At 35.3% G+C, this 17,364-nt stretch overlaps 1 protein-coding gene across 1 annotated transcript in view; it reads left to right on the forward strand.

Moving 5' to 3' along the window:
* Positions 1 to 404: 404 nt before the first annotated feature.
* LOC129254807 (PHD finger protein 12-like) overlaps positions 405 to 17,364 on the forward strand; it is a 20,463-nt gene continuing 3,503 nt past the window's right edge. Inside the window, exons 1-14 of the mRNA XM_054893337.2 lie at positions 405 to 1,899; positions 3,557 to 3,771; positions 4,463 to 4,731; positions 5,080 to 5,191; positions 6,826 to 6,958; positions 8,154 to 8,312; positions 8,634 to 8,774; positions 9,712 to 10,630; positions 11,061 to 11,177; positions 11,759 to 11,838; positions 12,770 to 13,094; positions 14,147 to 14,229; positions 15,202 to 15,330; positions 16,134 to 17,364. The exon at positions 16,134 to 17,364 is cut by the window's right edge and continues 3,503 nt beyond it. Of these exons, the coding sequence (XP_054749312.2) occupies positions 3,722 to 3,771; positions 4,463 to 4,731; positions 5,080 to 5,191; positions 6,826 to 6,958; positions 8,154 to 8,312; positions 8,634 to 8,774; positions 9,712 to 10,630; positions 11,061 to 11,177; positions 11,759 to 11,838; positions 12,770 to 13,094; positions 14,147 to 14,229; positions 15,202 to 15,330; positions 16,134 to 16,568 (2,952 nt within the window). The 5' untranslated portion in view covers positions 405 to 1,899; positions 3,557 to 3,721 and the 3' untranslated portion in view covers positions 16,569 to 17,364. The remainder of the gene's footprint in view (positions 1,900 to 3,556; positions 3,772 to 4,462; positions 4,732 to 5,079; positions 5,192 to 6,825; positions 6,959 to 8,153; positions 8,313 to 8,633; positions 8,775 to 9,711; positions 10,631 to 11,060; positions 11,178 to 11,758; positions 11,839 to 12,769; positions 13,095 to 14,146; positions 14,230 to 15,201; positions 15,331 to 16,133) is intronic.

A 17,364-nucleotide genomic window follows, 5' to 3' on the forward strand; every position in this document is an offset into this window, starting at 1 on the left:
GTATCATTATACATTCTGTGCAAGTTTCAGGTAAACATGACCAAGGTCAAAGGCCATTTAAGGTCAATGAACTTTGGCCATGTTGGAGGTAATTATTAAATTGCTGTCATAACTTTCAAAGTTTATGGATATAGTTTATGAATTGTGGACATAAGGGATAATCAAGTATCACTGACAAGTCTTAGGTCACATGATCAAGGTCAAATGCCATTTAGGGTCAATGATCCTAGTATTGTATCATTATATGAACTATGTTTTTTGTGAATAATTATTTATAGTAGTTTTCAAAGTCAGCATAGCTGCTATATTGAATCGTGTAATGCAAGTGAGACTGCCAGAGTCGCTCCACTTGTCTCTGATTTGAAACTGCAAATCTAGTGCTTAATCATATTTTGCTGTAAAATGATTCTGCAATAAAATTATTCATTCTCTCTTTTTGTTGGTGGTCACCTTTGTCAAGTGATGTTCCCCTTTAACACATTTATTTGCATTTGTTTATCTACTGGACAAAAACACTTTAATGGTCTGCATTTGTACCTTTATTAACAATGATGTACATGTATACTAGTCAGTAGTTATGTACAATGTACATGTATTTTACCTTGTTTTGATGTAGATAATTTTGAAGAGTGTCCTGACTTTTCTTGATGACAATAACACAGAAAACATTGAACATGAATCATACTGTACATGCACTGTATGTACCAAACTTGCACAATGTAATGCAGCATTGGTCTATTGTGCAGTTTTGAGCTGAGTACATTTTCAGTGGATATTACAGAAGGTCATTTGGAGCTTTAGCAGGGTCAATGATATTGTTAGCCTTGTACAACCAGTCTTTCGGTCAGATTCTATTTCATATAGTCATATTTCATATATTTCATATATATTTCATGCATGTTTCATGAACATTTATCCTCAAAGTTTGCTGAATTGTTGTTTACCAGACTTTATAAAAAACATTTACATATACAGAATACAATAGGCAAAAGATGAAAGACAGACGTGGAATACTTTTTATAGACCTAAAGAAGTCCTCTTTGCTGTTATGATGTCTGTAGGGCCTATACTTTTACACGATCTCCTCTGAGGCAATCAAACTTAGTTTATTATTATTCCATTTGGGGGGAAATTGCATAAATTTTTGTTTCACATACATGTAATCTGTTGAAGTCCTATTCAAGCGCCAGCTTTTACTTTCTCACTTGAAGCAAAGTCCCTTCACTCTCCTAAATATTTTTGTAATATGAGCATTGAGCAGCTATATTTAATAAACTATTTCATACAGAAGTATTTGGATGTTGACAATTATATTATTAATTTACATTTATTTTCTGCTCTATGAAGTGTTGAACAGTCTTCAAAATGTATTGAATATTGCTCTTACAATGTTTGATCATTTTCTTTTCTATAAATTGAACTTAAAACTATATGATTTTGAAAAAAAAGAAGTCTTCCTCTTGACATTAATGTAGAGAGTTTGACATAATGCATGCATTATTATGGTACTCTGAAAGCCAGTACTTCATGCAAGGCCTTGTGATCAGTTCTTGTATTATGAAGGTTTTTTTCTTTTTGCACAACAGTTTATCCTTGTACCCCATTTGTGAAAGTGAATTTTAAATGAACATAACAGGACTTGCATTGCCATTGAATTATTTATATTTAATTTTCATATCCTGGAAAATCAGTGTTTTATTAAACCTGTGTAATTATAGATTTACTTGAAGAGGATCTTGGAAATCTGTACAAATCACATTAATGGTGAATTTGTTACATTTGCTAACTAATAGGTAAGGATTCTCTCTCCATTTCTCTTCCTACAGTAACCCTCCTATATCAGAAGAGGATCTACCCTCAGGAGAATGGTTGTGTCACAGATGCACAGTAGCACCGCAGGTAAGATTGAATATCATGGAACAAACCATTTTGCATTTATGGGGGTGTGGTATGCTGGGAGCTGAGTTGAGATAGGAAGCTTTCCTTGAAGCATCTTGTCATTTTTCAGTGACAAATTTTCTCTCACCCTATCAGATTTGAAAATGTTAAAAGCTAAATTTGTTAGTGTACATGTAAATCAGTGAAAAATTTTATGAAAAACTTGTCTTGGCATGACCATTTATCATTGCATGACATATGTGCATTCAATTATGTTAAACTCCTTTGGATGCCATGGTGAAAAGTAGAGGTTTCCTCCCAAAGGTTAAAGCTTGTGTTTCTCAGTACAGTTACAGTACACATTCTCCTATATTCCCTTTATAATCTAATAGTTACAATGGAGAAATATAGATCATTTGAATTAGGGCAGTACTATATCTCTGCTACGTTCATCCATTTCTATTTGATGGTGAACTCAACCTAGATACAGTAAAGGGAAATCAATTACTTTTTCTGGTCTACTATAGTAGTAATTGTAGCAAACTATGCAATGTGAATTACATGAAACAGATCCTTAGGTGGACATATGATTGTGATAAATTATGCATTCACTGTTGACAAAGCAAGAAATGTCAAAGATCATTCTGTCTTACTATTTTTCAATTTGGTCTCTTGTTTCACTGGAAATTCTCTACAAATTTCTGATGAATAATGAAATAGTGTAAATATCAGGCATTCTGAGCGGCTTTCATACAGACTCATCAGAAAAGGAAGTTTTTACTCTGCTACAGGTTAACCTACTTTTAATATTAGATGTTTGAACAAACATTTCATTGTTAACCCATAATTTTTGTGGGATTTCATTTCGAGGTTTTGTATTTGTGATGTCCTTTGTGAGCTGCTCTCTTTTTATGGCACATACATGAAATTGTTTTTTTTAATGATTTATTTTCGCAAATACATTTAGACTTGCAAGTCCAGGTAGTTGATAGCTACATGTACTCATTCCAATCATTTGAAGGACATGGAATATATAATGTTTGTATAGATTTCTGTTAGAATAGATTAACTGACATTAAAATTGTCAAGTATTTGTTACAAAGACGGTTACTCAACGAAAGTGACCATGATCCTATATGTAGTACTTGTATATGAACCTATCCCTTCAGGGTAAGGGGACAGGGAAATATTGAGCCTTATTTGGAGACTATCCATGGGGTATTGAAACTCGTACCTTTTAGAAATTAAAGGTCAATAGAATCAAAAGAACTTGCCTCTAGAATAGGTGACCTTTTCATGAATTTTTTTTTTTTAATTTAACATATGGCTTCATTCTTTTTTTTCTCTCTCTCTCTGCACCCCTCTCTCTTTGAAATTAATTATGTATTGTCAACTACCATAGCACAATGCAACTTTTAGGGAATAGGTGCAGAAGATTATTACACGTTTATCTATATTCTGGAGCCTCAAGATTGAACCTTTATTTTCAGCTCAGTCTTAACTTTAGCTCAATGTTAACTGTAACCTTAATTCTAATCTTGTTCTTACCCTACTCCTAATGCTTGCTTCTGGTACCAAGTATACTTGTCAATGTGGTGACTGCCATAATAGCTACTTAAAGGTTTTCTCAGGTACATCATTGAGTTGACTTCATTGCTTTCTTCCTTTTACCATGAAGCCATTGAACACTGAGGTCACACTCTCTGACACTATCAAGTCTATTGAGAAGGCGCAACGCTCTGAGAGAGAGAAGAAGCAGAAGGAGGTTGCTGCTGCTGCCAAGGAGAAGGAGAGAGCTGCCTCCACCTCCCTCCGGCTGAATGATCGACTGAACGACAGACTCATGAGAGAAGGAAGGGCATGTTTGCGGCTGGCTCAGATCCAGGCCTACAAGTAAGCCTTCATTACCATAATTCACAAATGAGTTTTAGCCTACGAAACCCTCTCCTTGTTTTATCCGAGCATAGTGTGAATTGCCCATGTGCGCACATACATGAAATATCTGATTGGATCATATGCAGTGTGTGAGTATGCATACAAAACTGAAGTTGGGGTATGAACCTCCTTTGTGAATTTTGGTCAGAAGAGAATTGGATGAAAATTTGTATGTCCTAGTTTCATTTGTAAATGGTCATATCCATTAATTTCCTTATTCCTTGAAGTAAGGCATCCACAAAATCGCCCTTTTGTTGAATTTAATTATAAGATTGGGTAAAGGATAAATGAATAAGATTAAAAATTATAATTCAATATCACAAAGCCAACAGTCCTGTATGGAATTCTGTAATGCAGGCAAGACTCCCAGAGGCGTTGCTTTTTTTAATATATTTATTTTCATTATTACATTTTTCTATTCCATAACTCTTTTTAAAAAAGATCAAATTAACCGGTAATTATTTTCAGTCCGTAATTTGTAGTGAGAACATATTTCTTTATGTGAAAGATGGATAATTTGAGGCTGCATTGTATTTCCAGTAAATCCAGTCAACTTAATGGCAACCCCCAGTGCTCCAATCTATTTTGAATTATCATTTTGTCAAAAGGTAGAATTCATTCTCTGATATATGATTTACTCTTTCTCCAGGGAGGCACAGATAGAGGCTGGGATAATACCAAAGGAAATGCCAGAAGAGGGAGATACCAATCGGACGGAGGGAACAGAAGAAGAAAAGATGGATGTTGACAAGGCAAAGGATTTAGTGGAGGTGGCTGAAGAAAAGAAAGACAAGGAGGAAGAGGAGGTTTATGTCAGGTTTGAGAATCCTCTAAGCTACCTCATCAAAGCTGTAGCCATTCAGAATCCGAAGCAGTTCTCTCTCCCTCCAGAGATGATGCAACATGCACCCCTACCAGGTAATTTGGGATGGCCCCTCTGTCATTTCATATTGTACAATACATTGAATGTGAGATTGTCTAAAGATTAATAAAAAACAAAACAGTATTCAAATCAAAACCTAGTTTCCTTTTTTAGAGGGAGGGGGGGGGGGAATAAAAAAAGCCCATCTATAGCTACTGATAATGTCTGAAAATTCAGGAGCCCTTTAAAAAATCCATTATTTGTCCTTATTCCTAGGCTTTACAAGTTGCAAGTTCCTGAGAGAAATACTGTAATTAATGTGCAAATTTTCTTTTGTAAAACTATATCACATACAGTGTATTCTCAGCTCTCCTTGTCATGATTTTATTTCTTTTTATGCTCAGGGACAACTAAGAAGAAGAAAAAAGAGGAACTATCCAAGAACTACAAGAAGCCTCATGAGCTAGATAATATGATGATCCCCCTACCTGCTAAAGTCTGCTTCACATGTAACAAGTAAGTTCTACTTGGTAAAAGCAGCAAAAATTGTATTGGTCTTTTTTTTAATTTACAGTGAGTGGTATAATTATGACGGATGTGGCCTATTCTTAATTTCATGTCAATTTTAGCTTTTCATATGCCATCTGTTTAAACATCTGGATTTAAATTGATTTAATTTTGAGATCTGAACATAAATCTTACCATAAAATCTTTCTTTTATTTAATATCCCTACCAGAGGCAATATATGCAAATGGTAACTGAAATGTCTTGCTTTACTTTTTCTTTTCTACTCTTTTTTCTATTCTCTCTCTCTTACACCCTCACTCTCTTGGCGCACACACTCTTTCTGTCTTTCTCTCTGTATCTCTTCACTACTCTGCCTGTCTCTGTCATTGTTAACTCTACACGATATTCTTAATATTTCATCTTAGACTTCCAAAGTAGTTTTGTTCTTAACAGAATCAAGTTTTGTGTGCAATGCAAAGTTGGCATTTATTCAGATAAAGACTTGCTGGTTTACTGCTTTGGGAGAGTTACATGTAAATGAAAACAAACAAATCATTTCCTGAATACCAGGTCATGGAAGTAGGGTTGTTCAAAGCAGTTCACACTCATGCAAAATTACGGTTCAGATGATGGTCATGATGAGTGTAAACATTGTATGCTTTGAAAAATAACCAATGTTGGCTCTTAGATACCTTATAACCGAAACATCATTTTGTCTCATCAATGAAGTGCTCACAAACCAACACTTAAAACTTTTTTTTTTTGGTACTTACATGTATTCTAATCTTGCTTGTGTTTTATGTAATGTGTGCTAGAGATCATGCCATGGCAGTTTACTTCTCACATGTACATTCTATGTACTTGATTCAAAATTCAAAATTAGTGTTTGTTTAAATGTACCTTGGTAATTTTGGGGAAAATGCTGATGAGCCGACCCTGGCTTGGCTTCTTTGGAAATAAATTTTCTACATGTATCATGAAAACATAAAAGAATTTATATTGTAATATTTGTGTAAGAATTCATAAACTGAGTATTTGTGTTAGTTTGAATAAAAGTAAGCTGTGGTTTGCCCAAAGCAGGAAGGATGTACATGCTTGTCTAACTTTTTCAGTGTCATGCAAGAAAGTCCCTATTACTATGTACTATCAAAATCAGTTGAGACCTTCTAATGGGAACCGTACCACTTGTCAGATGAAATAACAACCTGACTACTCTATTACTGGAAAAGATTTACATGTACTTTTACTGACTTTGTTGAAGCTTGTTGTGAATATGTATGATTAGATTGCCATTTTATGCCATCCTTGTACCAAAAAAAAAATGATTAAGGCACATGAAACCTAGCATTCCATAGAAGTATGCTCTACATTTTCACTTTAATCTGGACCTACATCTGGATTCACTCATCAGAATACCACCTTTATTTGTTTCATTAACTCATAATCCTATTGAAATGACAACTCTGTATATTCTTTATTTAATGATTTTGTTGTTGGATGCCTGTAAGAGTGTATGAAAACGTTTATTTCCTATGACTGTATGATATTTCTACATCAATTTCTTTCAAGATGACATTGATACATTCATTTAGTGCAGAATTTTTCACTCAATCATTTTGTCTATTATTTATTTGTACTTCAGAACATGTCGTGTAGCACCCCTTCTCCAATGTGACTACTGCCCTCTGCTGTTCCATAGAGACTGCCTGAATCCCCCTATTACATCCTTACCTACTGGCAGGTGGATGTGCCCCAATCATCCAGAATATGCATTGGTAAGTAATAGAGATGAGATACATTGAGGGGTTCCTGGTAGGGTGTTTGTGTAGTGCTGATTTTGACACCAGTCACAGCACTGTCAATAACATGAAGCTGGTGCCTGGAAGTGACTGCATGAGGTGTTAAGCTGTGATTAGTATGATTTTTTTTGTTAACCCAAATCCACCGTGGAGCTAGGTTAGGCAAACTGATTCATAATCTTGACACCAACGTATAACGTGAAGCCCTTTCACTGAATCACAATGTGTTGGGCTATCAATAATGTGATTAGTATCATTTTGATATCCACATTCGATGTTGAAGTTAGGTTAGGCATTTTTTTAATTGCTCTCAATATCAACACTATACCAAATTTGAAATCATCCATTGTGTTGAGTGTTGATTTTTACGCTTAGCTGAGCGTTGGGAGAAACTACAATGAACAGTTTAAGTAGTTATTATAAGGTTTCAAAAAGAAGTTTGGACATGCCTTTGATGATGCTTTAATATTGTATCTATCATGCAAAAATATGTTATTCTTGTTCTTAGTGTAGTGTTAAATAAATTATATTTCTAGTATTGAATTTGATGAATATTAGTCATTCATGACGTCTCTATGGAAGAAAGCAATGATAATAATTGTTAATTTACTTATCACAACTTGCATTCACATAGATTTTTGTAGTTGCTTCACAAAACATTCCTGGTCCGTATAATCCTTGTTTTTGCTTTGAATACCATGATAATTTCGGAAATTGTGTCAATGTTATATCTGTTAAAGAATTAACGGTATGATTTTAAAAACCTATGATCTTACAGCCAGCATTCTACATGTAGATTGCAGGTGATACATACAGTGGTTCTAAAAAGTTAGTGAACCCCTCCAGAAAATAAACATATTTTAAAGTGTTCAAATTCTGCCATCTTTTAGATATTTAATTGTGAAGTCAGGTGATGTAGTTTGTTTCTCTGGGCTCGCCGAATGTTGTAGCATTGTTGTCTACGTTCAACACTCAGCACAAAGGAATGCATTTTCTGGTGGGGTTCACTAACTTTTTAGCACCACTGTACATTATACAAAATGTTTAATACACTGCTTAACATTGTTATAATCCCTCTGTTTATTGTTTACCCTGTCAACATTATGCAAATATAAAATTGCATGTGAAGGAAAACAAGAAATTGATAGTCTTAATGACCTTGACCTTACAGCCAGAATTCCAGAATGGCGGTCACACAGAACGAGTGAAGATCTTCAACCAATTCCAGGGCAAGGTAGACCAGCAAGCTGTCAAACTCCAGTTCATCAACAAAATCCATAGATCTGGACCTCCATGGAAAGAGAAATGTAAATGGCGCAAGACAATCAAGGTGAGGCATCACTGCCACTCGTATTGATATTTAGATACCATCCTGGACTAGAGATCCCCAAATACATTAAATGGGAGAAGGGTGTGGCAGTCTACAGTGACATGAATTACACTTATCTTCATAATAGACATGGGCATGGCAAGCTAAATTATATTCAGATCATCCTCAAACTTCAATTAAGCATGGCATGACAAAGGTTAGCTAATTAAGTTTAGTTATCAGAATAGTTTTCAGACATATCGCCTTGATCTTCATCAACTAATGCTTTTTATATGAGAGATTACCTTTGGTAACAACTAAAACTCTTCCATTTCCTACCAGGTACCTGGAGCCATCAAGAATCAATATGCACTGCCTCCTCCATTACTCCCCCTCTGCCATGAGCGCCCCCCTCCTATGATAGGCCCAGTGGATGAAGTCAAGAAACCTGGTCCTCTAACTCAGCAGGAAGAACAAGAAGAGGTCTGTATTTGTCTTCTTTCTTTTAAAATCACTCATTTTGAAATAGTAAGTTGTTTAGTAACTTGGTAGTTTTCTTTTCTTTCAAGAGGGAATGGGTGGCCCATAACACAAAGGGTTTTGTGATGGATTGCAAATCTGAAAGAACAGTTCTTGTTCCTGCTCAGTATTTCTAACAAAACAATAAGTAAGAGCCAATAAGAATGGTTCTTTCAATCAGTCAAACCTGCATTGGCTACCACCTGTATAAAAGGACCACTTGTTTATAAAGACCATAAATTTTGTTTCCTTTAATTTTCCTTTTAAAACATGTATTGAAGGAACCTGTGTCCAAAGAGCATGTGCTCATAAAGACCACTTTTCTTGTCTCTTTTGGCATCATTAAAAATGTTGATCTGACTTGGACCCCATTTACACATGGGCTGGTTTCATGGAGTCGGCCTCACGCTGGCGTCATGCCGTTTTAAAAAAAAAACGAAGTGTGTTTAGTTTACATATAGCAGAAAAGGGGGCTTGACAACCTCCCGTTTACACATGGTAAGGCGGCCAGCAGCAGGGCCACTTGAAAGAGCGCAATACCGAGGTCAATGCAATAGAGTTAGATCAATGACGTAATGACTCCCGTAAGCCGACCTCAGTCCGCTTTGTATTAACACATATGAGAAGGCGGCTTCACGCCGCCTCAAAGGCGACCTCAAACCACCTCCAGAGGTGGACCGAAATCGGGGCAGCTTCAAGATGACATCAGTCCACTTGTGTGATTACACATACATTCAAGGCAGCGTGAGACCGGCCTCATGCCACCTTCACTCGTATTTGTAAATGAGGTTTTGGATACACCCTCTTGGAGAGATTGTGTATTGTACAGAGAATACATTTGATAATGGAATGCTTCAAAAATTAATTGTCATTTCATAGTATATATTTTTTGTATTCACAGTGGTTGAAAGGTGTAGTGGCTCTGCAGACAAGTATAGCAAGACATTTAGCTCAGAAGTCACTACCTAAAGAACCTACCATTAAACCAAAAATCATCACTGCTTCTATGCTCTCGAAGCCTTCATCTGCTCCAACCATAGTCACAGCCACACCGTCCAGTCACAGCACAACACCGGTCAGTGATACATCATCAAGTGTTACATCATCCAGCATTGCATCCACTAACCAGGAAGCAAAGAGCACAACTACGGTTACAACAACCACCACAAACTCTTGCAGCATGAAAGACACAAATGTGGTAGAGTCTTTGAGCAGAGAATTTCGGACTGCCAAAAGGGATGTTTATAAGTATGATTTGATTGACACGCAAGAACCAAAAATTAGAACGGTTGCAGATTTAAAGGCTTTGCACAATGGACCACTCAAACCAATTAGTGCAGTTACCTCATTTATGTCAAATGGGCCATCAAGTTTGTACAAGAGCAAAACGGAACTTGTCTTAGAAGCAGCTGAACACTTGAACAACCATGTCATGGTCAAGACGAAAAACAATGGAACATCTCTCTCCTCAGAGGAAAAGACGTTACATGATTCTCCATCCACTAGCATTATGAATGGTAGTATAACAAACAATGATAGCTCGGAGTCAAAGGTCGTGACCTCCATGCAGAGAGTGACCCCTGCAGGGGTCAAGTCACCACCTGCAGTGGCCTGCTCATCAGCCAAGACCAATGCCACATCAACAGTCATGCTCAGTAGTGGAAGCGTGGTGGTACCATCGTCTGCTAAGGTTGTGTCAACAACGCAAGCAGGAAACCTCAAGTTTACCACCATCACCATGCCAACCAAGATGGCTGTTGGTGTAGGTCAAGGGTCACCAGGATTAACGGGAAGAGTAGTGACAATACCAGCTTCCTCTGGTGAGAAGTACTTTATATTTTGAATAAATCCCCCCCCCCCCCTCCACCCCAAAAATGAATAGAAATAATTAAATTATAATAAATTAATAAATAAATAACAATAATAATGATTAATTAGTAAAAATAAAGGAAGAAAGAGAAAAAGAACAATAAGATCAGCTTTGTTTTCAACAATCCTTGATACTCATCTGTTATGATGTTTTTTTATCAGCTGAATTGAATTATGGGAATTTTTTGTATATGATCTGGAAGTTGGTTTTGGATTTTACTTGTTGGTTCTGAAATTCTAAAATATAATAACAAAATGTTGATTGATTGAAATGTAGCTCTGTCTTAAGATATAATGGATCATGACATGATAATATATTATTCCATCAAGGTTCTTGTTTTCTAAATCCTTTGTTTTGTCATATAATTTGACCTTTGGCAGGTAAGTTGAGTCCTTCACCTTTGAACTCTGGTAAGATCACACCTGCAACCTTGGGTTCATCACCAGCTATTATCAATCTCAATAGCTCTCTACAATCATGTATAGATGGCAATGGAGGTATGTATCACCTTTTATTCTCTCAGTCTTATTTTTATTTGTTTTTTCACGTCATGATTTTTATTAGAAAACATTCAAGAAAGGAGAACTAGAAATTATTTGACTATCCAAATATTTGTTGATAATTGTCATTGAAGCATTTGTATACTTCTTAAATAAACCACTCAGCTGGATGTTCTGTGGGTTAGAAATTATTTTGAGGTTCCTGTATAATTAATGTTTTGTGTTTATGTTGATAGTTTGATTTATTCTTTCATCAGAATACATGGCCATGTCACATATATAATTATATTTACTTTTATGTTTTGGAAAAGATGCTATATAAATCATATATATTATATCAATATTTACATTCAATTTTATTTCTTGGAAGTTTGCCCTAAATTTATAGTAACAATTTTTCATATATTTATGTGACAGGGCCTTGGTGGAGCTAGAAATAGATTATGTATAAATGATTGACTTGTCAGTAGATAGAAAAGAACAGAAAATCAAATTAACTTTGGGTCATTCAAAAGTTCATGATGAACTTAATAAGAGTATGACAAGTTTTTAATTTTGCACTTTTCCCCAATTAACAGAAGTGGAGTTGAGTAAGTTAGATGAGAGGCTGGTCCAGATTCTTGCCTGGCAGAGATTACAGCAATTATTACCTCAAAAGGTAATCCATCTTTCACACAGTTTACAATAAGGTTTTACATATGACAACATGTTTTACAGGTTTTACTGTTGATTGGCCAAGTAATGGCTTAACCATTGTTTGTAATAGTTCTAGAGGTGTTTCACATAGATTTAATTCATCATACTTTAATTCCCAGTATAATACAGATATGCTCTCCTGTGTTTTTTAAATAATATGTCATGTGTGCATTGACACTTCAGCAGCATATTTTGTCATTCTTTTTTTTTCTTTTTGTGAAAAACCCTTTCGATTGTTCAGTTTTGCCAAGTAATTAAAATTCCATGCTCGAGGCATGCCATCATTGTAACCATTTGTGTATTAAATGTATATCAGTTAAATGCTGCAGTGTTGTATTTTATTACTTTTCTCAAAATATAAAAGCTATTCCAGTAAATAGTAATTTGATGAAAATATTGTTTGCTACCTGAATAATTTGAAAGATTAATACTGGTTTAGATTAAAATTGTAGACATCTTTATGTACAAACATTTGCTAATGGTATTTGTATATGAAATAATGCTGGAACTTTACGGTTGTAGGTACTACCTACCCTTGTTATTGAAGATGAAATATATAAATGAAAAGCACAAGAGTTCGAAAAAGTGTTTACAAATAACATCATTAAAAAGCTATGTACAGTTATTTATAGTATGATAGTTCTAAGCAAATGCATTCAAATAAGCCTCTTTTATTGAATATCTTTGTTGGTGTTATTCATAGCATGACAAGGACCTCATGTTTAGCAATGTGATTGAATAGTTATTCTAAGAAGGTACATGTAGTATCATTGGATGTTATACTAAAGCTACAGTCCAGGTTGAAGGTACTTTATGTCAATATTCTAAGCAAAATTGAACTTTTGGTTCACTCAGCTTTGTTATTGTATCTGAATTTGATTTACCTATCCTAGACTCAAACCTTGCAGACTACGATAGTCAACAAGAAAACTACAACGAACACTGTATCATCATCATCATCATCCTCGGCATCCACTACTGCTGCTGCCATCAATCAGGGTACCTCATCAATACACACGTTTAGTACAGGTGGTACCACCACAGTAAGCAGTGTACCATTGCACACATCCACATTACCATCACCTGGTACTTTCCATGGTGTTTCCTCTACAGGGCTGTCCCATACGGTGCGAGCTAGGGCCATGGTGTGTCCGATGAACAGTAAAGGTCCTGGTACACCGGTTCCAATGTGCTACAGGTCTCTGCATATAGGATCAGGTGAGCCCTAGGGTTGTCTGGTGCCATGTTATGCATGATGCTGAAGAACCACTTGACCAAGGCTAACACGGAACAGTGGTTCCTTTTATTGATTACAATGCTACAAATGAAATTTCTCTAAATATCTGCAGGAGCAACAATACCTAAGATGTTTGGGAAAGGAAAAAAATGTGGATGCCTTAGATAATGTATCCAATGGGATAGTTTTACCTTGACATGGAGTAGTGGCTTTATTTTTCAAGACAGAGGAATTGGAATCAGATAAAATATCACACATAATAAATTACCTAGTAGTTCACACAAAAATATATTCTTCAAATTTCAGAAACACATTCTTTCAGTCATCCCAGCAAATTCTGGATTAGTTTTCTATTTCTAGTAGCGTACAAAAAGTAATTCTTCATTAGACTTTGTTAATGCTTGCAATATGCAGGAATCAAATTTTGAGATATAAATTGGCGTTTTCAAGTTTGATTTTGGTGTTTTGTTTTGTTTTTTACATCAGCCCAGAATGAGATTGGTCTTGGAACATGAAGTTTTGAGCTATTGATAATTTGATTTGGACCATTTTTGTAAACTCAGATAAGGCGTTACAACTATGGAAAGCAATCTAAAATGTACTTCCAATACCAACACCAATTTTGAAATCATCCAATGTCTACATGTTAAATCTCAAGTGGGTACATGTGCATTCTGTTGACATATTTTTGAAACCCAATGATTGGTAGTACCATGTATGTACCTCTGTTTATCAGTACAGAGAGTAATAGACAAATTCGTGATGGCAAATTATATCATCTTAAAAAATTTCATTCATACTCAAAATAAAGTTAAATTTTCTTCGCAGAGTAGTTGAGAGTGATGCAAGCTACACCATCTTCTTGTCAGTATGTGTTGTCTTTAAAAATATGACTTACCTACTTCAATTATAATTTGCCTAACATCAACAAGTAACTGGTTTCTATGTATTCTAGATATATTTTAATCATAGGGTGGACTTTCCCTTTAAGATCATATTAACATCTGATTTCCTTTCTGTTCTCTCTATCCAGGGCGTGACAATGATGTTTGTTTAAGGAACTATGGGCATTGTAATTTTGTATCTTCCAAGCATGCATGTATATTCTATGATGAGGTAAGATGCTCTTGTTATTCTTATTATTATTCTTAATATTTATCTTCATTGGTAGTGGTGGGGATTGTAGTGTATATTTCTTTTCTTGCTCTTGGTGTTGGTGATGATGCTGTGTTGTTTATGATATTTTGAGGGGTTTTTGCCACTGGTTGTTTTGTTACCACTGTTGTTGCTATTACTTTTGCTATTGTTTGCATAGGCTTTTTTGCATTAAGTTATCAATCAGTTGAACACCTTTATGATTGATTAAATCATTATCTTGTCTGTGAATATGAGTGGTGTAAACAAAAAATTAAAAGGCTGGAAGGCTAGAAATCTTATTTGACTGAAGGTAAAACTGCACTTTGAAAATTACATATTGGAAAAGAGACATTTTTTCAAATGTATATTCATTTCATGTGGGGAAACTAGATTTAGAAAACAAGAAAACACTGAGAGCACTCCTTGAAATACAAATCAAAAGTCAGTAGTTCGGGTATCAAGACATAACCTGAAACATTAAATATATGATAGTGATGTAATGTTTCTTACTTTATTGCTTGCTTATTGAAGTATGTTTGTTATGTCATTAAGGTAAATAATAGCTTATTTGATTCTCATCTGTTGAAACTTTGGTTGTGTTTGATTCATGGAAGAAACATCTTGTTGGTGAATCAAATATCTAAGTAGATTACAAATAGAATAAATGAAAAATACATGTGAATTTTATTTTGTTGGATTTGGGGAAACAGAAAAGTGGTCTGAATCTTAAGCTTACCTAAGGCTGAATGAAACTGTGTTTAACGTCCCATCCAAAACTTTTTTTTGGTACGAATAGACTGTAGCTCGTGCTGGACTTGTCTCAATCCAGATTTGTTGATTGAAGTGTTAATGATTGTCTGTGCCTTATAGTAGAGTCTTTTCCCTTTTGATATATGAGTAGATATAGTTTTCTTTCCTCTTAAATTCTTGATTATTCATGCAAATTTTCAGACTACAAGGTTATATGAGCTAATCAACTACAGTGAGTATGGCACCAATGTAGACAATGTCATCTACTCCTGCGACTCATCAGATAAATGGTCATCTCATTTACCAAGGGCGTCTCCTATGGTCAGAAATGTAAGTTAATCATATTCTTTAGTATATAAATGATTGCTTTCTAAACTCACCTTGTTAAACGGGCATGTGCTCAGTGCTGAAATAAAGGGAGGTGTTTAGATGGTACATAATTAGTGCTTCATTTTACAATAGGGTGGAGTGTCCTCATGAAATCTTTATGTAAGAGATGAATAAAGGTATTTTAAAGGGATTGATAATTTACTGTCCAGTAAATATGAAACAACTATTTTGATACATATATATATTCAAATGGTTTAGTAAATGCTGTAGAAATAAAATCATAGATTTTAAAAGGAGCGTAGCTTTAAGTAATGAAAGGTAAAGTCACACTCAGAAACACACGCTCACTGTTTCAGAAACGGATTTTGAATTCTCTTTTTTTTGTCACATCATGGGCACTGGCGAAGAGTGTGACTTAACCTTTCATATTTGAGAGCTACGCTCCTTTTAGAATCTACGATTTTATTTCTACGGCATTTACTAAACCATTTGTGAATTTTATTCCATATGCCGAAGTAGACTATTTCTATATATTCAATGAACTGATGTTCTCATAACTTTTCTTGTAAAGTATAAGATTTCCTTCTTTATGTAACAATGGACAGAAGGAATGTTAGTCTGATATTACATGCTGAGATATTGCCCAGTCAGTCCTTCAAAAAGCTCTCCTAGCCCCTCCCATACTTGTATTAAGCTTAAAAGTTTATTCAGAATAACATTCATCTGTGCATCACCTGTTTTGATGGAGCATGTTATCTGAAATTGACAATAAGGAAATTTGTCTTCTTTTTTTCATATTTCAGGTTCGGAAGATCATTGACAAGAGGAAAGTTCGATTCAGTGAGAGACTCATGAAAGATGGCAAGAGTCGACATAATGTCAAGCAAGAGAAAGAACCTGAGTTACCCCAGCGTATGAGTTCCATGCCCAATGGCCATTACTCTCTGTGTGCTTGCCGTGGTGGGAGCTCAGTGCTGCAAGGTGACAACAAGGCAGGATGGGAAGGCTCTGCCCTGTTGCATCATGGGAGCTTTATCAAAATTGGTTGTCTCAGCTTTGTATTCAGTATTACCGAGAATGTCACAAGAACAATTCAAACACCAAAGGCTTCATCTACGAGTTTATGTCAAGATAACAAGAAATCAGTGGTAGTTAATTCTTCATCAACGTCAATACCTGCGCGAAAAACATTTCCTCAGACTCTTGTGAGATCACAATCAGCAACATCATTACCATAATCAGCAATCATTCAGAATATTGTTCTTCAATTACCAGCAGTAGATGGGTTTGTTATGTTTTGTTTTAGTTTTGTACTTTTCATCCTTTTCTCTTAGGATACCCACATCCCACTGAGAAGTAAGCCAAACAGTATGTAGTACATGCATACTTTATAGCATCACCGTATTAAGATACTAAAATTAAGCCTTTTCACCTTGTCATTGCCTGTGAATTCAAGTGTCATAGAATTCACACATTTTTTTTTTTGATAGGAAGATTAATGGAATGAGAGTCAGACGTGAGAATGTTACGGGTGGGCAGTTGAAATGGATATTGATTCATCTTTCCTGAGGTTCTAAAATCACTCTATATTGCCTCTTATTGCAATGCTTTTCTGAGTATTTTTTTGTTAATGTGCCTTTTACCAAAATCTGGATTTCAGTTAAACAATTCTTTTGTCAGGGAAATGTTAAGACCATGTCACTGGGGGTTTTGCACAGGTTTATTCCATAGTGGACCCTTTATCCCTTATATGAAAGGGCACTGACATTGTATGCAGCCTCTCTAAAGGAATATAAATCATGTGCTTTGTTAGCTATTTCCCCCCTAGGGTTTCATGCATAAATTACTGGTAATTTTTTTAAATGAAATTTTCAGAATTGACTACAAAAGCTTGCAGATTACATAATGCTTGATGTGCAAGCTGAAATCTCTTGGGAGGGGCAGATTTTATCTCACCATTGGCTGTGAGAGCGGTCCAAACAACCCCACTCTATTAGGGTGAAATTTAGTATGTTGAATATTACTATGTATGCA

This window comes from Lytechinus pictus, chromosome 2 (assembly GCF_037042905.1).
Source record: "Lytechinus pictus isolate F3 Inbred chromosome 2, Lp3.0, whole genome shotgun sequence".
NCBI lineage: Eukaryota > Metazoa > Echinodermata > Echinoidea > Temnopleuroida > Toxopneustidae > Lytechinus > Lytechinus pictus.